This window comes from Pelobates fuscus, chromosome 3 (assembly GCF_036172605.1).
Source record: "Pelobates fuscus isolate aPelFus1 chromosome 3, aPelFus1.pri, whole genome shotgun sequence".
Classification (NCBI taxonomy): Eukaryota; Metazoa; Chordata; class Amphibia; order Anura; family Pelobatidae; genus Pelobates; species Pelobates fuscus.
Window position 1 is genome coordinate 360950936 of NC_086319.1, and position 25413 is coordinate 360976348.

General features: G+C 37.0%; 1 protein-coding gene across 1 annotated transcript; it reads left to right on the forward strand.

Moving 5' to 3' along the window:
• The first annotated feature begins 3884 nt into the window (after positions 1–3884).
• On the forward strand, positions 3885–11823 carry LOC134603368 (uncharacterized). Its single transcript, XM_063449260.1, has 7 exons — positions 3885–4012; positions 6153–6295; positions 7122–7307; positions 8459–8641; positions 9427–9586; positions 10538–10625; positions 11536–11823. Exons 1-7 carry the CDS (start codon positions 3910–3912, stop codon positions 11639–11641), a joined length of 969 nt encoding a protein of 322 aa, XP_063305330.1. The 5' UTR covers positions 3885–3909; the 3' UTR covers positions 11642–11823.
• Positions 11824–25413: the final 13590 nt, after the last annotated feature.

The window sequence follows — 25413 nt, forward strand, 5'->3', positions numbered from 1 at the left end:
TTGGTCCTTAAGGGGTTAAATATCTTATTTTGTGCAAGAGTCTGTCTGCTGTCTAATTATAATCTCCATCACACTTACCAGCGCTCCTGACAGTCATTAACCCTATTACCTATTTGTCCTTGACCTTATTAGCATTATATTTAGTTATTTCCTTGGTTGGATTATCTTATATAATGAACATTCACTGTCTGGTAGATTTAATCAGATTTGTAGTTGACAGTAAAGAGATAGAGTAAAATGTAGCATGTACAGGCAATCTCTAGAGCCCCAGTGGAATTCAACTCCTATCACTCTGACTGCACTTCACAATAAAAATGATATGTTCTTTCAAACAACAACAACATTTGTAAATAATATATGATTAAGGAAAGATGATCTGTTTATAACTCATGGATTAGGAAATGCCTAATTGTTCTCCATTCCATAATTAAGTTTCAGATAGTGCATTAGTATTGCTTTCAAGTTTACTCACTAAAGTATAATTAACTATGAATTAAATGTTAATGAGAAATGTTTGGCATTATATGACAATATGGTACACTTTAACATCAACGTATCTATCGTGACAAACAGTTATGATAGCTAGAAAGTCACAGTTCTCTATAAAAGAGATAAAACTAGCATGCTACTGTCAAACAGATTACATCTGTGAAAAATCAGATATCCTAAAAAGATGAGACGTTGATTATAGGATGCTATCAATTGGTTATTTCAGTATGCTTAATAATGGATATTTTTTATAGTTTATTTTATCCAGATTCATTTTAAACAGCAGAGAATATAAACTCCATATATCCACTCCTTAATTTCATATATCAAAATATGTAGAAAGGAAACAATGTATTCTAGGGGAATAAAGCCACTGGTTAATTCTGGATACATCATAATATACCAATATATAAATGTTTCCAGGACTTCAAAATCCATTATTTTCTCAGAGTACTGTTAGGGTACCTTGTGTGTTGGCACAGGCTGCGCCACACACACAAAATTACTTCATAAAGTTCTTGGCGAGGTTTCTCCTGTTGAGCTAGGGGACTTAATAACAGTTTCGAAACACTGTACTTCAGCTCATTACCAGCTAAAACTGTTACACTAGCTATTTCCAGCCATTAACCCCTTAAGGACCAAACTTATAAAAGGGAATCATGACATGTCACACATGGCATGTGTCCTTAAGGGGTTAAATAGGCTTGTAGAACTTTACAAACATGCGTAATATCTGGAATAAATTAACATAACAGTAATTTTCCTGCTGGTTAGTATTTCCTTCAATTGCCCAAGTTAAACCCTTTTTATAATTGTCTATCTCCATCTATTAAGTATTAGACCAGGGGTCTACTAACTAAATGTTGCACTAGCATTTTAAGTGATATATATCCCATCATAAGCTTTTCAAATATTCTTCCTGTATGAAAAGTGTAATATTATTTTGTGGCTGATATTGAAAAAGTTAAAATTAAAAAAAAATATTATATTCATATAAACTTTATATGGTTTTGGATTAATTATGATAAGCCTCTGTTATTACATGGTAGGTTAAGAACACTTTATGGTGTGTGCATAGAAAAGTCATTAGTAAAATAGGATAATCAATCTTTTTATCATTTTTATCATGACCTTCACATATTAAAATTAGAAGAGATTTTTAATATACTTGATTGAACTCTATGCCACAAATATATTATTGGATATTAGGGAGTAGAAGCCTTCTCTCTTTGTAGTTAAATACACCTTGCTATGTTTTACTAAGAGTGGTTGCAGTTTTATTTATATGTGTTTTTTCACTATGGGATGTATTTTGTTTTACATTATGTGTCTCTTTGTTTATGTCTTCCACTTAAACTCATAAAGGCATGTCATTGAATTTGGATAAAGATTTTAATGCTGTATAACATTGATTCCATGCTCTAAAAATTTTGTTTTGGGTGACAAATAGAACTGTAATATATATATATATATATATATATATATATATATATATATATATATATATATATATATATATATATATATATATTTAAAATATTGAAATAGCATTCGGAAGGAATTATTCTCTCTATCCAATCTATATGCATATGCATATGAGTTAGGTTCTTTTTTATTAACTCCTAATCCTATTATTTGCATATGTTGTTTTTTTATTAATACATTACATTTTTGTAATATATGCCGCTTTTCATTCTTTTATTTTTACATTAGAAGTATGCCATGTTAATGTACTTCTCTAATATCCCATAAACAAACTGAATTTCTACATATAAAAATAATAATGTAAATTATTCTGAAGTGTGTGGAGTAAAGGGTTAATTGTGTATGTCAGGGCTGGAATACTGGACATCATGGTGGATGTCTCTACATACGCTCAAATAACTGAAATTATATTTCCCAAAAGAGTTGTTGCCAGGTAGGGACAGGAATTGGTTAAATAGGTTGTATATTATAGAGGATTGTTTCAGATTAACAAAGCCACTGACTCTTCTACTCCAAAGGAAGTTAGGTATACAGAGTTTTACCAAGATTGCTCTTTGAGAAGTAAGTCAACTTTATGAGAGTTGGTCACTAAGGGACATGTGGATGCATTAGAATTAGTAGATGAAAGAATCTTAGAATTATAACAGGGAAAGGCCACTATGAAGACGGAATAAAATGAAATGAGTTTAAATAGGCAGAAGGAATGACTTTGAAGGAGAAGGAATATGCCGAAACATTGGTTGAAAGGTGCAGGAGTGGGGAAAATTATATTATATTAACTTCTTGAGGACACATGACGGAAATATTCCGTCATGATTCCCTTTTATTTCAGAAGTTGTGTCCTTAAGGGGTTAAAGCACTACTGAGTTTTTTGGCAATATATAAATATAATAATGATAATAATAATAATAATAATAATAATAATAATAATAATAATATGTCTTTACTAGTTCCCCTATAGCCACCCTGGTATAGGAATTGGGGGGATGACAGGTTTCTGTAACTGTCAGGAGGTGAAGGAAACTCATAATTATGAGAAATTGTGAGTGTCAATTGAGATGGACTAATAGGGCTTGCTATAGAATTTTGTTTGCTGGACTTAGATGTTAAAATGCATACTGTATGTGTTCATCTAAATATAAGCCTTCAAATTATTATTTAAATATTTAGAATGTTTTGCATCCAGTTGAATCTAGAAATTTTCCATTTCAATTTTCCATTTTCCTCTGTCTCTTGCATATGTAAAATGCTTAAGAGACATTAATAGTGTTAATTTTTTACCCTATCTTAAATGAACTAATGTGAGTATATTTAAAACATATCATTGTTTGCATGTGAAGATTTAGTTTTTACCTCTCTCCTTTTTTATTATTAAGTTATGCTGTCAACATAATAAAATACCACCAAAATATACCACACATTTCCTCTTTTGCTGTGATTTCCTTTCTCTGTTATATCATATCAATCTCATATCTCATATCTCATATCTGTGATAGGTCAAACTGTCCCACATATCTGATTCTTAGCACGACTTGCTGAAAGTAAGAATTCTATTGGTGGGGGAAATTATATATAAAGACCAATTTTTTGAAAGCTCTTCATTCACCAAGACCTGAAGAAGCTCCTGGTCCTGGGAATACACTGGACAGGTTCGTTACCTGCTTTATTGCTTATAGATTTATTTTAAATATATTATGTATTATTACATATTTATAATATATTTTAAATGCATAAATAACATACATATAGCATATTAACGTAAGAAAAAACGATTTTGGGTAGTTAAATGTATCTTGCCTCCTTTATGATTAGAAACTGATTACATTTTGAGTTTTGATTGATATTAATAGTTTTCGTATTTCAAAATAAAAAGTTTGCTGTGCAAGATGTAACTGGAGTATGTAAACTAAAGACGTACTATTGGTTTACTTTAGGATGCAGTTCAATAAACTTCTGTTCCTCTTCTCAACAATTGTTGTCTGCGCTTCGGCTGCACATTTCCTTGAACAAGAATGGAACCTTTGGAAATCTAAATATGGTATGTAATTACAAAGATACACACATGTATGATTTATGATAATTAGTGACATTTACATTTATACATAAGTATGATCTGTTAGTGACATGTTTATTAATTATGTTTCATGCAATAAAATATTCAGTTAGTTTCCATGACGCACATTAATTTGTTACTACAGAATTGTAAGCTTGTTTTTGCCTTAATTTATACTTTACTTTGGTTATTTGCTGTTTCTCTTAATCACATTAAAAAAACTCATATTACAAATACTAAGATTATGTTCATACATGTTAAAGGCTTTAACTGTGTTACTGGGAAAAAAAATAAAATTAAACAGACTAATAAATTAACAGTGGTTTGATTGATGTGTAACGTCCAATACAATGTGTGAATGCTCATTAAAAAAACCCGAAGTCCAATTTTTTTAACCCATAACCTACAGCTCTATTCTACTGTAATTTTCTGAATCTGAAGGACCAATTACATCCCATGAAAAAAGTTAGTGTTTGAATTGTTTTTAGTCACCTTTACTTTTTAAATATATTAATTGTAATGGGATTTTATGCTCCTATCAGTCTTTAGCCTTGTAAAGGAATATAAGAATTCCATACTCCAGAAAAAATGCTTAATGAGCAACAAATAGTAAACAATAAACTACTTTTAGCACAAAGAAAGTAAAAAATCTGCACCGTGGCTTTATTTTTGTATTTTTAATTATTCACTTTAAACCACCTTATTGTAAACAGTGATTAATTTATTCATATATATTTTAAGTGTATATACTAACACAGGGGACTGGGCTTTGAGTTGTATATAGATATAGATTCTTTAAGGCGCAGGTTAAAAGGCATTTGATTTGTTTGTGCTACCTGAAATGCATTTGTGCACACGTCTAGTATAGGGTATGTGATTTATAGCAGTGAAAATGAAATGGACATCTAGGGGCATACAAAAGGAAATAGAGGCATGGGATGAATGGATAGCAAAGAGAATGTATGAATTTGTGCTATAGGAAAAAAAATGAATTGCAATATAGAAACATAGAAACATAGAATGTGACGGCAGATAAGAACCACTCGGCCCATCTAGTCTGCCCAATTTTTCAAATACTTTCATTAGTCCCTGGTCTTATCTTATATTTAGGATAGCCTTATGCATATCCCATGCATGCTTAAACTCCTCTACTGTGTTAGCCTCTACCACTTCAGCTGGAAGGCAATTCCATGCATCCACTACCCTCTCAGTAAAGTAATATTTCCTGATATTATTTTTAAACCTTTGCCCCTCTAATGTAAGACTATGTCCTCTTGTTGTGGTGGTTTTTCTTCTTTTAAATATAGTTTCCTCCTTTACTGTGTTGATTCCCTTTATGTATTTAAATGTTTCTATCATATCCCCCCTGTCTCGTCTTTCCTCCAAGCTATACATGTTAAGATCCTTTAACCTTTCCTTGTAAGTTTTGTCCTGCAATCCATGAACCAGTTTAGTAGCCCTTCTCTGAACTCTCTCTAAAATATCAATATCACTTCTGGAGATACGGTCTCCAGTACTGCGTACAATACTCCAAGTGAGGTCTCACCAGTGTTCTGTATAATGGCATGATAACTTCCCTCTTTCTACTGCTAATACCGCTCCCTATACAACCAAGCATTCTGCTAGCATTTCCTGCTGTTCTATTACATTGTCTGCCTACCTTTGAGTCATCAGAAATAATCACCCCTAAATCCCTTTCCTCAGATGATGAGGTTAGGACTCTATCAAATATTCTGTACTTGTGTCCTTGGGTTTTTACGTCCAAGATGCATTATCTTGCACTTATCCACATTAAATGTCAATTGCCACAACTCTGACCATTTTTCTAGTTTACCTAAATCATTTGCCATTTGGGTTATCCCTCCTGGAACGAACATCAACCCTGTTACATATCTTAGTATCATTAGCAAAAATACATACCTTACCATCAAGACCTTCTGCAATATCACTAATAAAAACATTAAAGAGAATGGGTCCAAGTACAGATCCCTGAGGTACCCCACTGGTGACAAGTCCATGCCTCGAATATACATATATGTATAATTTGAATGTTTTAACAAATACAGTGCAGTATTTGTCCAAAGATTGTGAGTAAAGTTGTTTTAATGGTTAAATTCTATGGCAGGAAAACAATATGACACAGAAGAACTTGAATTGTATCGCCAAGAAGCATGGTTAGCCACGAGGGATCTGGTGCACAAACACAACAAGCTGGCAGAACTAGGTCTTAAAAACTACACCTTGGCAATGAATCAGTTTGCAGATCTGGTAAGTTTGTCGAAATCATTCTGGAGGTATATTGTTTATTTTGTTAAAATTCGATTGTTCTATACCAGATTACATAAAAATCTAAAATAATATAATAATATATAAAATAAAAATGAAATGTAATAAATAATTAACAGGGCTATCAAAACTCTTCACTATACTCTAGTAATATGTGTAAAAGAGATTCACCAAAATATGGAATGTTGCAAAAATTATGGTGTTTTGAGGTCCTCCCTTTCCATTGCTCTGCATTTTTTTGATTATAACTGCAATAATTAGTATCCATGAAAATGTGAATGTAGGTACTTTGTAACTTAATAAAGCGCTATGGATTCTAGAAGCTGTTTTTTCAAAAAGCTGCAGCCAATCAGGAAAATCCTAATTCTTTTCATCTTTCAATAATGCATTAATCGTGTAATCAACCACCATGCGATTGCCACTTTAAGATAAATAATTTCTGAAAAATATAGTTAATATAATGTGCTTGAAATACATCTCAAAGAACCACCACCAATGGTTTTGTAATACCATTCATTGATTATAAAAGATAAACCACTGGAATTGCAGGAGGACTAGTGTTTGAACAACTTTTCTCGATCTACATTAATTTGTGCTGACTTCCTGGAAAAGGAACGTTTTACATTTCATTATATATTTTTTCTCAGTTTTTTTTTATACTGCATAACATGTTTTTTTTTTTTTATTAGTTGTAATAGTATACAAGAATTAAATTAAAATACATGCTTTATTTGCTTAATATTGCCTTTAGTGAATGGAATTAAGTGATTGAAATGTATTTTTAATAAATACGGCTATCATGTTTCAGACCCCAGAAGAACGGGCTTCCCACATCAGCCTTGGCTTGAAAGGACAATTTGCAATCTCACATCATACCCATAATCGCCATGGAAATATGCCCGTTATTCCTGATGAATATGACTGGAGAAATTCAAAATGTGTGACTCCAGTTAAAAGCCAAGGCGAATGTGGCTCATGCTGGGCATTTGCAACGGTAAAAACTATTTATTCACTAATAAGAATGGGTTTATGCAACTCATTTGTTAATTCATGGTTAATTCCCCATGAATAACATTGAAGTTTGACTGTCACTGTTAGGGTATTTACATTTTTAGCCAAGAAATGTCCTTTTACAATGTTGTGCCTTGGGGCGAAAGAGAACAGGTAGATAAACCTCCCTGAACTTTTACTCCTTGGAGCAGCCATCTTGTTCCTCAATCAGATCTTCAACTCATCGCAGCTTCCTCTATCAGGACTTGCATCACTATTGTACATAAACACAAATAGAGTACAACATGGTGGCCTATGGAGTGATCTCAGTATTTTGCTAGATGATCTTGCAAATGTTCGATGACATGTCATCACCATCTATTGCTCCTACTGCAATACGATGCCTGTGCCTATCAGCGCAATTTGGCACATTGTGCAGTCATTTGAATTTTTTTACACATTTAAAAATAAACTGTATGAACTGTCAGGTTGTGAAAATTTTACTTGTATTTTTTCACCCCTATTTTCACCCCTATTTAGCTGTCCCTAGTCATAGTTCTGTCTGTACATGGTTAACCCCTTAAGGACACATGACATGTGTGACAACATGTCATGATTCCCTTTTATTCCAGAAGTTTGGCCCTTATGGGGTTAAATAAGTTGCTTTTTTACTTGCATTCTCTGAAAGCAAGTTTTTATTTTATATGCTTATTAACTGATGGATAACATTCAATAAATGAATAATTAATTACAATTATTTATATAGCACTCAAAATATTAATAATATATATTATATATATATATATCTATATATATATATATATATGTAGCGAGAGAGAGAGAGAATTCATCCACAATAAAAACAAATATATAACAGTTTGACATTTTATTAGTATTGTATATATATCACACCAGCTGGTTTAACAATAATGGCATGTATAGAATACTAATAAAAATTAAAAGCTGGAACATACTTTACTTTTTGTATGAGGATTCTCTTTATATTTCCTTTGATGAGTTTTTCTTTGGTGGTATTTGTGGAGAGATACCTACCTGAATCCTGTACCTATCTGAAAGGATGGGCAATATGGTATGTTATTGTGTTTTGGTATTTCTGTCTAAATTAAAAGGATGTTATGTAAATTGTGTTTTAAGGTGAGCCTTATTGAAACCCGGTACTGCCTTGATAAGGGTAAACAACTCATATTCAGTGAGCAGCAGCTTGTGGATTGCGATAAAGTAAACGATGGTTGTGATGGTGGACTCCCAATTAAGGCGCTGGAATATGTTTCCAAAAATGGTATTATGAAGAGTGATGACTACAAATATAAAGAAAAGGTAGGAGATTTTATTCCTTCACACATTCCTGTACAGTTGTTTACATTAAGATTTTCTCTTGTATTGTACTATACATTGAAGAGCATTCTGAGAAGTCACTGCACTGTGTCTGAATGCCCCAAAACTCAACTACTCATACTGGAGAGGTAGAATCAGCCAATATAGATTTGTATGACTGAGCTAGAGATGCATGGTTTTATATATATATATATATATATATATATATATATATATGTATATATATATATATATATATATATATATATATATATACACTGTGTGTGGACACAGGATTGGGAACAGACACTGAATACTGAGAGTAGCTGCTAGAATCATAGAAATGGGAATTTTTTGGTAACCCTAGTTTAGAGCATGAAGTAATTAGGTTTACGGGATTGGAGGATCTCTGCTATATAAAATTTATATTAAAGAAGTCATTTATATGGATATGGGGCCCTTACTCAACTGTGATACCTCCCACCATCATTTGAATATGCCAGCTAAAAGGGGCAGAGGTAATTCAAAGCCCAAGTTTATGATGCCAATTCTTCACCACCCAGGACAAAGGGTCTTATAGACAATAACACAGTTTGTTTCTCTACCATAACTCAGATAGCATAGTGTTAGATTGAAGTCAGGAACTACTCAAGGTATATCGTGGAGAGTCTAAGCATTAAGGGGTTAAAAATTAGAATAAATATGATTTCCTGTTCTTCCTATAGAAAAATAAATTAATATGTTTGTTTCACTGTTTTTAGTTTATTTTGCTGTTTATGTCTTTTTAGCAAGGTAAATGCTTATTTAACTCCAACAATGCAATAAAGTTGAAAGCAAAAAAAATCTATTATGTGAATGGAGAAGCAAATATGGCAGCATCAGTGGCAACTACTGGACCTCTCACTGCTGGAATTGGAGTTAATGATGAATTTATGCTGTATGAAAAAGGTAATTACTAATGAAACATGTTAATGATGCAATATTATTTTTCATGTCAAAGTACGTTATGAGATGTATTCTTCAGATTAATTAGAACTTCTAGGCAGCTGTATACAAAGAGGAACCAGACTAAAAAATGTGTTTGATCCATTAACTCTAGTGATGATAAAATTTGCGATGAAATAAAAATAAAACGAGAATATTATTAATCAACTAATGAAATGCACTTAGCTATACACAAAACAATTTGACAGTTCAGCTAGATCAGTAATTGAGATACTACCTATTGTAAACATATAAGAAATGAAAATTGCTTTGAGATTCTGTTCTTGAATACAATTCACTAACAATTTGCTCAATATGAGTTTAGGTTTAGCTTTTGAGTCTCCAGGTCCATGTACACATGAGTTCTATCTAACAAAAACACAATTCCTTCTGAGAAAATCTATATGGTGAACATACTTGTTATGGAAATAGTGTCAGTGAAAATTGCAAACACAATTTGTTTATCTTTCAACTCTATCAATTGATTACATTTATTATAATTGCTATTCACCATAACATTTTATTAGGATTAAGGATTGTAAAAATCAATCCATTGCTTTCTACTCAGAGTGTATGTAATTCCAGAGACCAGTATTCAGAACATGTATTTATCTGAGCTCTGGATTGGAAAATACTAAAAATCTAGAGCTCTAAAAATAATTTTGACATACCTTTTCTTATATTTTTTTAAACAAATGAGCAACAAAAAAGAGCAGCATGTACAATATACAATTGGAGAGAAAATACATGTTAAATTAATAGTGACGTGATGGACAAGCTACCACATTATCTTCAACACTTGATGCAATATAGTTGTTGAGGAAAAGTGACAACTTAAATGTAAAAATAAAAAAAATAAAAAGTACGTATATGGAACATTAAAAAAAAAAAAGTTTAATCTTTTATTTAATTTAGGAATATATGATGGAACCTGTGCTGATGGACCAAATCATGCAATTGTTGTTGTGGGTTACGGCCGTAACTTCTGGACAGTGAGGAATAGGTAATTGATTAATTATCACTTTGATCTATGTCTTTTATTGCATATTAAAATCACAAATGCATATAAGTGGCTAATATGTGAGTGATGTATAACACATAATTCACTCTAAGCTATTTTACCTAAAAGGCTGAGTTAAGTTATAAAAACTTAAGCGAACATGAGTGCACAATTCAATGTGATTACTCTCAGCTTCTTGGGAGAAATAAAAACAATAGCTCAGCTTGATAGCTCAGAAGTGCACCACCATAGTTTAATTTTTGCCTTGAAGCAGCAAAGTCCCAGGGTTGATTGTAATGCCTAATAAAATATTCCAGATTGTTTAGTTCATATTTTGTAATTTTCCCTGAAAAAAATGACAGGTTATTATGTTTAGATATTATTATTTTATATGACAGAATATAAGAATCACGTGGCCCATATAGTTTGTCTATTCTGCAAAATGTATCATTGATGTCTTATCAGTCATTATCTTGTAGTTTGAGATATCCATCTTCTTATCGGGAAATCAATTATTTATCATTGTCCAACTCCAAAACTGTTGTCTAAATATTCACCTGCTCATATATTAAAAGTTGGATAGCTAACATAAAATAAGCGTATCTTTGCTTGTTGTCCAGGAAAATATTATGCATATTCCATTAAAGACATGTGTGTGCATCCTAAGAAAGTATTCTATATTTGCCCCTTGAACGTAGACAGAAAAATGATGAGTCCTGATATTTACCTCCACTTTAAAAAGAAAATGCTTGCAGATGTATTAATGTTGGCATAAACCTTATTACAGATATTAAGAACGAACATCTGATAGATGCTGCTCAGAAATAAGGATTAGCATAGTTGGAACATATGTTACACTGACATATTATTGCAGTACAATCACCACTAAAAAATTGTATATTTTTCCTTGTAGCTGGGGTGATGGTTGGGGAGAAGCCGGCTATGTGAGAATGAAGAGAAACATTAACCAGTGCAGTATAGGCGTCATGCCAGCAACTATGGAATTCACTTTCAATTAAAGAACACCTTGAGCAGCAACACAAACTTCAGTGGTTGACAAAGAAGAATATCCCTCTTGATGAATTGGCTTTTGTTTTATTAAAATCTTCACTTGATGATTTTGAGATGGGCTCCACCTACATAAAACCGATAAATGTTATCATGGCATATCATTTGTTTTAATTAAAGAAAATGCATCTAACTTGTGTTTTCTATTGCATTTTTTTTTTACATAAAAGGGACTTTATTATAATGAAAAGCTAGAATTAATAAAATAAGATAAGATGTAAATTGTAGCTATGGTTATTAAGGAACAGCCTAAGAAAGAAATTACATTCTACATTTAGTTATCAACCAAGGTGATCTAACAGGGTTATTTACTAAAGTGATAACTGAAGTTGATTTCGTGAATTCAAGGAGAATTTCCCATTAAAGGTCAAAATAGCTGAACATGAAAAAATCCCTAGGTCAGTTATGCTTTCAGTTTAGCTACTCTAGTCTTTAATTTAAAATTCAATTTGAATTCTCACTTTAGTAAATAGCTCTGTAAATGATAACTGATGTGTTAGATCCGTGAGACTGCTTAATAACATATACAGGTATAATTATACGGAGATATACGATACGATGTTATCATTATTTGGAGAGGGTCTTCTTTTTTTGTTTCAGATATTTCTTAGTTTTCAAAAAAAATAAGTAATATAATCTTAAATTTACCCCTGTGTGGAATAAGGATGAAATACATTTTCTTAATTTGACTCTTTTCTGTGAAAACGGGTTAATAAAAACCAAATGCTTTTTTAAGCCGACAGATGGCAAAGGATATGTCCATCGGAAAAGTTGTCACCATTAACCGTGGCTTAAAGGCATTGCTAAAGCACAATTCCTGTGCCTAAGGCGCAATTGTTCCCATTTTCAGGATTTTTAGAATCAATCTCACCAAATAAACAAATAAGCTCTTGGAGAAGGATTATAAAAGGATTGCCTTAGAGAGAGAAAATTGTCTCACTTCTAAAAAAAGAGAGAAATGCTCTACTGGTTGACATACCCAATTTCAAATCTTCCAATGATACATTCAAATCTGCATATGTGACCCAGTATAATCAGGATAATGGAAGAATAAGATATAGCATACAAAAACAGTGGTCCATATTATTGCAGGATCCAGTCCTGGGAACTCATCTACCAGATCACTACACTCATATATAAAAAAAAAAATCGTAATCTTAAAATATGTTAGCCCCCAGTTACACAATAAAAACTGATTTTGAGAACATTATGGTGCATTCTTGTACTTTTAGAGGATGCAACTCTTGTAAAGCTTGTTCCACCATGTCTCTGGATAGGACAAACCAATGTTCTAGCTTTAAAACTGGAGATATGTTCAAGATTAAGTTCGAGGTTGGATGCCACACAAACTTTGTAGTTTATTTGCTGCAGTGCCCGTGTGGCAAACAGTACATCAGACGCACTAAAAGAATCCTTAAGATCAGGGTTTTTGAACATCTAAACAATATAAAGAAAGTCCTTATGACACATTCGGTCAAAGGGTGACACCGTATTGGCATGGTGGTGATAGGGTAAGAAAAAAATGCCCAATGTACAACCTATTGGATTCACAAACTCCAAATGTTAGAACCAAAGGTACTGAATGTGGACATAGATTTAGTTTGTTTTTTATGATTTAGACCATCTCTCCCAATTTACATGTTCCCCATCTTTACTTCTGGTACATGTGTATTATTTTCTGTGTATTCTCTTCCTCTGTACATACATATGTTCCATATATCCTCTGTATTAGGGATACCAGATAGTTATTGGTTTATGATAGGCTATACAGTTATATATTATAGAAGTTATATATTGTAACATCGCATTACCTTAATTTATTCAATTACTATTTAGAATATAACAAAACATTGAAATATTAGGTATTTACGGTTTAATGTACCTACTCACCTTAATATATCCATTGTTACTCTTAAGAATCAATTTTATGATTAAAACTGTGGTAGCAAATGAAAAATATAGATATAAATATGTTCCTTTTCACCCTTGAATTAGGGATATCAAATGTAATCAGTTGTTATTTTAGGACAGGTTATACAGTCATGCATTATAAAAATAGGTATGTGTGGTTACACTATATTATATTAATTCATTTCAATTATCATTTAGAACATAACAAATAATAATTGACACTTAGCAATCATATTCACTCTAATATATGCACTTTAAATAATTAATCCCTGATTGAAGTTGTCATAAAAAAAGAAAACTAAAGATATAACTAATACAAGAAAATGAATTATTTTCCCTTTTATTAACTACATGCCATGTATCAATCACATGATATAAGTTTATTTCCTTGCACTTTAATTCATATTGAGGACGTCGATTAATGATGAATTTGTGGTATTAATAACCCTCGCTTTAGCTGATCAAGCTCTTGATGTTCCGTTTTGTTAACATCACTTTGAATCTTGTAATACCTTTGGCGACCACCAGAGGTCACACACTACTTCTGTGACCTCTATGGCATGTATATAGCCTTTTTGATCTGTCTGGCTCCAATCACTCAGTAGATGGAATGCAGAAGTGTTCAATGGAATGCACTTCCGTTTCCATTTTTTCTCGACAGATGTCTAATTACTGGCTGAGACACAAGAGATAACTCTTGAAGATCCATAGGTGATCCAGTACAAGAAGGGAACCAATAGGACCACGGAGGAAAAACAACACCCTCGGAACCACCAATGAACTCAGGAATTAGCCCTACTTAAAGGAATTCTGGGATGGCATTTGGGAATTGTTAGGCTGTTATTTTTGTGTAACCATTTGTTACTTACTTTGATTCTATGGTCTTTGAGGAAGTTCCAAGTGTGGGACGAAACGTGTAAGACCATAACTACTGCTGTTTTAATAGCATTATCAATTTTATTTGATTTATAATAAAAAGCCGTTATTTCACACAACCATTCGGAGTCCTGATTTCCTGCTATACCTGCAGAAGGAGGAGAGGGATCCATAGCCGCCCAATTACATTGGGGAGGCACCCTTTGAGCGCATAATACGTCTAAATCTTGTGAGTGCATTCTTGTACAGCACACATTTTTTGTTTAAATTGCATCACACTATATTTTGTTTATGTTCCTTTTAGATTTTACAGTCGTACCCCATATGTAGAGGGTAGTAGATAGGCGGCACCAGTAATAAAGAGCAAAGTAGATAAAAATAATAATAATACAGTCTAAGTGATTAAAAGTCCAGTAGTAGAGTTCAAGAATGTCTTTTGGGGAACTGTATGTAGAAGCCAACGAAAATTTAGAATATGGGATAACAGCTCCGTAAGTTGAAGATGTTCTTACACTACGTATGTGGAAATAAAAGAGACAACTAATGGTGCAGTATATTCAACAATCAGGTGTTATTCTGGTAAAAGTCTTATATGATCCTACTCACATTTTATAGAGCTAATGGACTAGATCTAGTATGAAGTGCGTACAGTGGTATAATCCCCACTTATAGGATACGTGAGGTGATTTCTTGTCTGAGGGAAGGTCATATGAAATAAAAAGGAACAGCAATAGTGTTCTCTATTTAAAATCAGGAAAGCAGAAAATAAAATATAAAGTGGTTACTCACATTTACACGAGCAGGCAGACTGCTCAGTGTATAGGGCTTGAGTGGTATAATCCCCACCTAGGATTCTTTGGAGTAATGTCTCACTGGAACACGATACAATTCAGAAGCCAGCTAAAATAGATAAAATAAAATAAAAAATATTTATAAAAAAAAAAGTAAAATGGCAACTCACAGTGAGGATGTGACCAAAATAACTTTAATAAAATACTATACAGTTTAAAATGTCCACAACGAGGTTCGCCATCAGGTTTTTTCAAGTGGAAATGCAGAGAACATAACCTGGCAGGTCTGGGTTTATAAAGGGAGTGAAACAGCTGGTGTGTTTTAAAAATGGCACCAAAATGACGTCCTAATTGCTTAATTGATGATTGAAGATAAAGTAAAAAAAATCAGATATAGCTGTACAGCAAGAAACAGTAAAATGTAGACAGAACATATAAATATGTGGTAGTGAAAAACGAGGGTGACAAAGGAAGTAAGATTAGACCGAATTTTCAGTCATGCGATCGGCGGGCAATTTAATTTTTTTACACCATGGGGGTTGTAGTATGGCCAGCGATATCAGCATTATGATGAAATAGGTGGGCGTGGACGCTTAGATGGGGCATCATAAGAGGGAGTAAGTGATAGGAAGATGGTAAACAGGTCACGTGATCAACAGCCATATTAGCATTATGGGGGTTGTAGTATGGCCATCTTCATAGTGACAAGGGGAGTGTGTTAGGCATTACTTAATGGTGGATGAGAATAATCTAAGATGGGAGGACATGTTGTAATAGTGTGACATAAGATTATGAATTACCGTGGGATACGGGCGAGTCACTTAGGTAGGGGAGGGGGGAGGGGAGCAAAGGAAAATAAATATATATATAAAAAATATATATAAAAAAAAGGAAGCTTATTAATGGAAGCAAACTTATAGAATAGGAGTTTTTTGTACCTTATATTCAATTAAAACAAGAAAACAATGCCTAAAACAATTAAATGCAATAACAAAAGTAAATAGTAAGAGGAATAACAAGTTGAAATAAATGTAAAGGTAGAATCTTAAGATAAAAACATAGGTAATATAAAAGATTATTATGAAAAAAAAAAGATTAAGATTAAAGAAAACTACAAAGATCAAAATCGACATTAAGACCATCTGGTTCTTCTTTTTTTAAATCACTTTCTACATACAGTCGCCCAAAAGATTTTTAATCATTTAGACTATATTATTATTACTTTCATCTACTTTGCTTTTTATTACTGGCGCCGCCTATCTACTACCCTCTACCCTATTGCTTTGTCTACCTGTAAGGTCTTCTGAGAGAACCTTACTACCCTGGTGTGCTGCCCAATTATCCATTGTTTTATCTGTACAAATACCTTGAGCGCTGACCCATCTCAACCCTTTGTATCTTTGTATCCCATATGTGTTATGCTTAATTATACAAGCACCAGTGGCGTACACATGACCGATGGGGCCCCGCTGCGAAAATTGATCTGTGGCCCCCCCCGCGCTTACTCTGCGCGGGCCGGGGGCCGTAACACATGGCGGCGGGCACCTGGTCACAGGGGTTGCAGGGCTGCGACCCCTGTGACCGCGGTATGTACGCCAGTGCATGCAGATGCACACACACTTAAAGGGAAACTCCAGTGCCAGAAAAACGATCCGTTTTTCTGGCACTGGAGGGTCCCTCTCCCTCCCACCCACCAATCCCCGGTTACTGAAGGGGTGAAAACCCCTTCAGTGACTTACCTGGGACAGCGGCGATGTCCCTCGCCGCTGTCTCCGCCTCCGCGACGCTCCTCCTAGTGATTACGTCGGCCGGTGGGCGAGACTGATCTCGCTCACCGGCCGAGGAGACCTAATGCGCATGCGCGGAAATTCCGCGCATGCGCATTACGTCTCCCCATAGGAAAGCATTGAAAAATCATTTCAATGCTTTCCTATGGGGTTTTGAGCGACGCTGGAGGTCCTCACACAGCGTGAGGACGTCCAGCGACGCTCTAGCACAGGAAACCTGTGCTAGAACCCAGGAAGTGACCTCTAGTGGCTGTCTAATAGACAGCCACTAGAGGTGGAGTTAACCCTGCAATGTAAATATTGCAGTTTATGAAAAACTGCAATAATTACACTTGCAGGGTTAAGGGTAGTGGGAGTTGGCACCCAGACCACTCCAATGAGCAGAAGTGGTCTGGGTGCCTACAGTGTCCATTTAAAGGACCACTACAGACACCCAAGGCGGTGCAAGGATTTTTGCCGCCCTAGGCAAAAGAAAGATTTGCGGCCCCCCCCACTCCCCAGTGACATCACAATGCCCTACCCATATGATCTGCCATATGAACTAACACCAGTGCTGCACACTGTGTGTGTTTACATTAAAAAGCCTGCAGGGACAAACTATAGACACCAGAACCACTTCATTAAGCTGCAGTGGTTCTGGGGACTAAATTGTCCCTTTAATGTGAGGTAAATTAGAGATTAGTGTCACTAATAATATACTAGATTGCCTACTTACAACCAGATGAGGATGGTGATGGGCTCTGGCTGCAGTCTGGCTCCACTGGTCTGGTGTAGAACAGGATCTCTGGAGGCTGTTTGTAACTGTGGTCACAAAATTCAATGTAGCTTGTTCGCGTTCGCCACGGATGGAGAACATATGCGATGTTCGGTCTGCCCCCTATTCATCTTCATTGAGTAAACTTTGACCCTGTACCTCACAGTCAGCAGACACATTCCAGCCAATAAGCAACAGACCCTCCCTCCCAGACCCGCCCACCTCCTAGACAGCATACAATTTAGATTAATTCTGAAGCTGCATTCTTTTTTTTTTTATTTATTTATTTTTTTAGACAGAAGTGTGTTATATTTGAGCATGCTAGGCTGAACGTGCGTATATCATGGCTAGTTGCACTGAGGGTGTGAGTATATAGCAGTACATTGTTGTGAAAGATAGCTGTCATGTTTAGGGTGTAGCTTGCACGTTATCAACTGTGTATTTATATCAGCAGCTCCACCACTAGTTATAAATCAAGTGTGAGTCGCCCCATGAGATGAGACTAGTGAATAACATAATACATGAATGGTTAAGGTAAAGGCATGTAAGGAACTACGACAATAAACTCTTTAGGAGGTGAAATAATGACATGTTTAAACGCTTGCTACTTTACGATTAGTTAATGTGCAGAGAGCAGTTCATGTGATCAAAGGCATGGTGCGGAGGATCGGCTATAGTGGGACATGCTTGGCAGGCTGCTGTTTACTGCTTGTGCGCATCCGATCCCTTCTCGGTGCCAGGTGCAGACCCTGGGAGTCCCTGATACCTGGAACAACAAAGGCAAGTCTCTGGCTGAGTGCCGGGTTTGCGGCTTGAGGTGGTAGAAGCTTGTTTTGTCGGGTGGTCGTATTTCTCCCAGTGGTGCTTCACCTCCGGTGCGGGATTGTGGTGGCTTAAGGTGGAGGCGAGTGCTTGATGTGGGGCAGGCTCTGCATTTCTGTTTGTGCCTCCGGTCCCGTCTTCAACGCCTTTTGCGTTGGTGGAATTTAATGGGGACTGCTTCGCTTAGCTGTGTTGGAGCTTGGTGGGGCTGTGGTGGAGCTTGTTGGGGCTTCCTGCTTGTTATTTGCTTCCAAAATTGATTAAAGAGTCTTTCCAGCTTAGACTCTTAGAATATCCTGCCATGCTTTGCTGGTACCAGGAGGACACGCGGCTGCCGCCATATTGGGAGAGTCGCAGATGAGTATGTCAGCCTGGGCAGCTGTGCTCTGTGCGTCCATTAGCTCCAGATAGCCTCCAGGGGTGGACCGGGATAACCCCCACCGGTCCGAGGGGGGGGGTAACGGAGATCCTGCTGGGAAGTAGCTGCTCCTGGGCATACCAGGATCGGAAGATCGCCGCCTCTCCCACCAGGTGAGCACCAGGCCACACTTGCCACGCGGAGGTAAGTAAGACTCTGTCGAGTTGCTGACCACTATTAAGCATGTCGATTCGGTCAGGTAGGAGCAACATTGCTGGGTCATCCCCTTCTGGGGTGAAATTCGCTTGTTGATAGCTGCTTAAAGTGAGATATTGAGGGAGCTCGACACGAAGTGTGTCTTTCCTCCATGACAGCTAGGCCCCGCCCCCGGAAGCTGCATTCTTAGTGAGAGGAGGGACAGTGTAGCTGCTGCTGATTTAATAGGGAAATCGATAGCTAGGCTAGTGTATTCAGTGTTCACTACAGTCCTGAAGGACTCATCTGATCTCTGCTGTAAGGACAGCACCCCAAAAAGCCCTTTTTAGGGCTAAAACATCAGTCTGCTTTTTTATTTTTTTGTTATGTGTAATCTAATTGCAGTTGCCTGCCTGCCAGCGTGTTTCTCAGGCTCACAGCGTATACTGTGCCCACTTGCCCAGTGCCACCACTCATATCTGGTGTCACAATAGCTTGCATTTAAAAAAAACAAAAAACTTTTTTGACTGTAATATAATAGCAGTCAGTTTCCTTCACACGTGTGCGTTTCAGGGCCTGCCAGGGCACAGTGTCTGGTGTAACAGTAGTGTACATTTAAAAAAAATTTTTTTGACTGTAATAGATTGAATAGCAGTTAGTTGTCTGCAAGCGTGTGTGTCAGGCCTACAGCGTCTACTCTGCCAACTTCTGCCAGTGCACAGTGCCACTCATATCTGTTGTCACAGTAGCTTGTACGCATAGTACCACTAATCAAAAAAAAAATGTCAGGCATGGCAAGCTACCCCGCAGGGGCCGTCATGGTCATGGTGCTTTGATTCCCTTTGGCCCTAGAATAATGCCCACTGTTCAGAGGCCACGTACCCTGAACTCGAAAAGTTCTGAGGACATAGTTGACTGGCTAACACAGGACACCCAATCTTCTACAGCTTCCGCTCGGAACCTTGACGCACCATCCTCCTCCAGCTTAGCTTTGGGCACCTCTCAAGTTACTACTCGCCCGCCTGCCGCCACCACCAACACTAGCACCACAGCCGCTTCACTTCATCTGTCAGAGGAGTTATTTACACATCAGTTGGAAGAAATGAGTGATGCGTAACCATTATTGCCATAGGATGTAGATATTAGGGATATGTCTCAGTCAGGCAGCATTACACACATGGACGTACGGTGTAATGATGATGATGTTGTACCCACTGCTGCTTCCTTTGCTGAGTTGCCTAGGTCAAAAAAGTCTAGATGACCTCACCTTTATTAAGATGAATGAGGGATGGATCCCAAAGGGATTGACAGTGGGCGATACTTCCGACTAAAAAGGCCTGATGAGGGGACGTAACAGGGATTAAACTAATAAGAATAGTACCACTCCTATCTGGTGGCACATTAGATTGCACGCGCAGTGCCCCAAATTTTAAGTAGGAGGACCGACCAAGCATCTTTTTCCATTTCCCGGTTCCTAAAATCGATGCCATATACACGTCCCCTGAAAAGGGACGTAACAGGGATTAAACTGATAAGAATAGTACTACTTAACACACCACTCCTATCTGGTGGCACATTAGATTACACGCGCAGTGCCCCAAATTTGAAGTAGGAGGACCAACCAAGCATCTTTTTCCATCTCCCGGTTCCTAAAATCGATGCCATATACACGTCCCCTGATAAGGGACGTAACAGAGATTAAACTGATAAGAATAGAACTACTTAACACACCACTCCTATCTGGTGGCACATTAGATTACACGCGCAGTGCCCCAAATTTGAAGTAGGAAGACCAACCAAGCATCTTTTTCCATCTCCCGGTTCCTAAAATCGATGCCATTTACACGTCCCCTGATAGGGGACGTAACAGGGATTAAACTGATAAGAATAGTACTACTTAACACACCACTCCTATCTGGTGGCACATTAGATTGCACGCGCAGTGCCCCAAATTTGAAGTAGGAGGAACGACCAAGCATCTTTTTCCATCTCCCGGTTCCTAAAATCAATGCCATATACACGTCCCTTGAAAGGGGACGTAACAGGGATTAGTACGACTTAACACACCTTATAATAACGCAGAGAGAGGCAACGCAGAGAGAGGAATCTGAAGAAGAGGAGTCAGAGGAGGAAGGTGGCTTTGAGGAGGTGGAAGATCAAACTCTGCATGCGTCCCAGGGGGCTTGTTGTCACCTTTCGGCGACCCTTGGTGTTGTATGTGGCTGGGTGGAGGAAGAGACCTTCAATGACATCAGTGAGGACAAGGAACGAGACATGGCTAGCTTGGTATCCAACCGATTGTGGTCAGAAAGAGTCCCTGTGGGTTTTAAAATTCGCCATACTATTGAAGTCTATGGCGGTTCGCCCGGTTCGCCCGTTCGCGAACATTTGCGGAAATTCGCATTCGCCGTTCGCGAACAGAAAATGTTATGTTCGCGACATCTCTACTCCTGAGTGCTCTCTACTGGTATCGTATACAATTTGGTTGGAGACAGCACCGGAGCATTAAAAGACCGGGAGCATTGAGTGCTGGGACCTGGGACGTATATATATATATATGATCTAAGAACATTTATATACACATACATACATCATTAATAAAAGTGTATTTTAATATTAATATATATATATCAAATTATATATTTATTAATATTAAAATACACTTAGAATTTTCTTCAACGATCCCACGTACGTAAACACATATATCATTACCTATTGGCTCTACCACATTCCGAAACGAGTCAACATGCACCAACAGTAGAGATAACAGAAATTTTTACTTACCGTAAATTCTTTTTTTCTTAATATGGTGGCAGTACCAGTGGGTTTTGCTCCTTCCTGTGGACAAGCATCTAACAAGCTTAATTAAATCAACAAAACCCCTCCCCCTTGCCCTATAAGAAGGGCTATCCGGCAAAACCAACCTCAGTAAGTAGCAAGAAAAATCCCAAATAGAACTCATACGAATCAAGATAAAAATAGAGGGAGGGAAGCTGTACTGCCACCATATTAAGAAAAAAAGAATTTACGGTAAGTAAAAATTTCAGTTTTTTCTGTCATATGGTGGCAGTACCAGTGGGATATAGCAAGATCCTTAACTAGGGCGGGTTCAATGTCACCGTAGGTCGCAACTTATACGCCTAAAAAGCAGTTTCAGAGGATGAGAACATCTATAACCCGTAGAGCTTTATGAAAATGTGGAATGGAAGCCCAAGATGGTGCCTAACAGAAGGCCACTAGAAAAAACAAGTGTTCTTACTGGCCCAGAGGCAGCCAATACTCCAAGCGTCCTGAGAGAAGCCGGAACTTGAAGACCACCGGGAGAAAATGGCCAACCAACATACTCGCCTGAGTCAAATGAAACAAAAGAGTTGCAGGAATCACTGTATCCTTACACCTTTTATGGGAGGCTAACAAACAGAGGACCAGAATAACTGAGCTCTTCAGTCCTAGGAAAAGAGACATTACAAAGCTCCTTCAAGCTACACTTAGTACCAACCCGTAGGGAAAAAAAATGTTTAGCGTGAAGAACCACCGTGTCCATGAGCAATACTGAAAAATCATCTGGGGATGAAAAATGACTGAAGCTCTCTGAACATATTAGCCGATAAGATGGCCCCCAAGAAGGTGTCCTGGAGAAACAAAACTTGTAAGGGAAACCCTTTAACAGGATCGAACGGGTGTTACCTAAAAAAAAATTCAAGGACAAAAATACCAGGAAGGGAAAACAGAACTCTAGGAGGATGTCTGGACCTGGCAGATTACAAAAAACCTCAAGCTTAAAATCTGGATGTAAACTCTAAGAACAGCAGGATTCTCAGGCTTGAAGGCCTGGACCTCAAAGCAGAAAACGCCGAAGCCTGCCGAACAAAAAAACAGAAGACATTAAAGCAAGGGTTTTTAGACGAATGAAACACACCAGCAGGGGTGTTCCCAAAATCCCCCCAAAAAATTTCTAACCTTTATCAGAAAGTAGACCTTTAAACAGGATATATAGTTGCCAAGCAACATAGCCAAACAAATCTTCCCGCAGACCTAGATGATGAAGAAGAACCCTAGCCGTAGTCAGGCTATCAACCTGAAACTCTACAGAACCACTAGGGTAGATCCCTATACATCATGAGACCGATAGAGCTTCGAACGTTTTAGGAATCAGAATCTTTATGCTCAGCATGGAATAAGAACCAGGATAAGGCTCCGATAGACCTAATTTTCTAAGACAACTAGAAAAAACGTAAGCGGAAGTAAGACACATTACAAAGAGAGTAATCCATCACCGAGGGACCTGTACTGAAACAGGAAGTGACTTGGTCGTTGAAAAGTTTGTCAACAGAGCCCTGGCTGGAACAACAATTTTCCACTCCAGAGAGTCAAATTACACGGACATAAGGACCAAACTTCCTAATTCCAAATACCCTCTCTGAGCTAGACGGCTATGTCAATCCCTCTGAAAGGAACTACCGAAATATCTACTAGATGAATTTGCACCTCAGCAAGATAACCGCATGCAGGAGAGAGAGAGAGAGCGCCTACACCGGTTCCTCCCTGCCGGTTGATGTACCAACCCTGTAGAAGAGTGCGCATGAAAATTTACAGCCTTCTGCCATATCTACGGAATGAAGAGATGAAGGGTGGCAATACACCTTAAAACCCCTGGAATCTGCGGATTTTCCCTTAATCATTACCACGAAACATGAAGGGGATTAAAAAAGAGCATCTGTAGCGATCCCCAACCAGAAAACATTAGACGGAAGACAGACTTCCTGAAATGAACTCTATCTAATTTGAAAATTGGATCCGCTACTACCAACACCCCTTCTTCTATGATCGGGGAGAGAAAACAGTGGGATTTCTTTTTTAACATGTTACGAGATCTAGGGACTCTTATGAATAGGCAATAGAACATATGGATTGCTGGGGAAACGTCGGTCTCCCTCTGTACGCTCAGTCTGATCTGATCTCAATCTGATCTCCAAAAATTAAAATAATCGCCTTAATATACACAACAGTACTTCTTTAGACAGTACCGAGGTTACACGCTAATCACCTGCTACAAGTAACGGAATTTATTAGACCACTGCAATTTCTGAAACGACTGGGGCAGAGGTTAATCCTGTTCTGCAGTGTGTTGATGAAAAAACACCTACATTGTGTGTGTTCGTTAACCGTCCAAATTGCCAGAGATATCAGTAACCTATACTGAATCTTGTATGAACAGAAAGCATACCTACACAACCTATGCCATATACCAGGGTTACGCAACTCCTGTGGAGATGATATAGATACAGATATAGATATAGATATATGAGCTACTGTGAAGATGCCATCTCTATACCGGCTAATGAGCATACATCTCCTGGTAACTCATCCATAGAGAAACTAGTGAAGACATATACTGAGGCCCTGTCTTCCCAGTACCTCATACATAAGGCATATAGAGTATACCTATATCCCATAAACTAGTGAGGCTTTTTTTTTTTTTTTTTTATAGAGTATATAAAAGGAAAAGAACCCCCCTAAAATAGCCTATAGTGGTTACTGAAGTTGAGACCACCCATCAACTCGACAGAGTATATAGTAGATGCATATACTAAGGCTGAGTCCTCAAGTAACTCCTAACAGAGCATGCACGGAGGTTGAGTTCTCATTCTTAACGAATACAGTGCATACAACTAATGAAGCGGAGGCCACACTTCAAACTCGGCATAGAGCATATAGTGGGTGCATCTACTAAGGTCGAGTGGATAACAAAACAATGCGACATAGAGCATCTAGTGGATACATCTAAAGAGGTTCTTGTCCTTATACAAGGACTTTATAGTGTGTACCCTACTGAGGCCGAGTCATCTTAGACACACACACAGAGCATATAGTGGGTACATATACTGTGCACAGCAACTCGTCATAGTGCCCATAGTGAGTGCATACACTGCTCACAGAACTTGTCATAGAACATATAGTGGTAACCTATACTGTTCACAGCAACACAACAGTGCATATAGAGAGAATATATACTGCTCATAGTAACTCGTCATAGAACATATAGTGATTACATATACTGTTCACAGCAACACGTCATAGTGCATATAGCGAGAATATATACTGCACATAGTAACACGTCATAGTGCATATAGTGAGAATATATACTGCTCATAGTAACTCGTCATAGAACATATAGTGATTACATATACTGTTCACAGCAACACGTCGTAGTGCATATAGTGAGTAT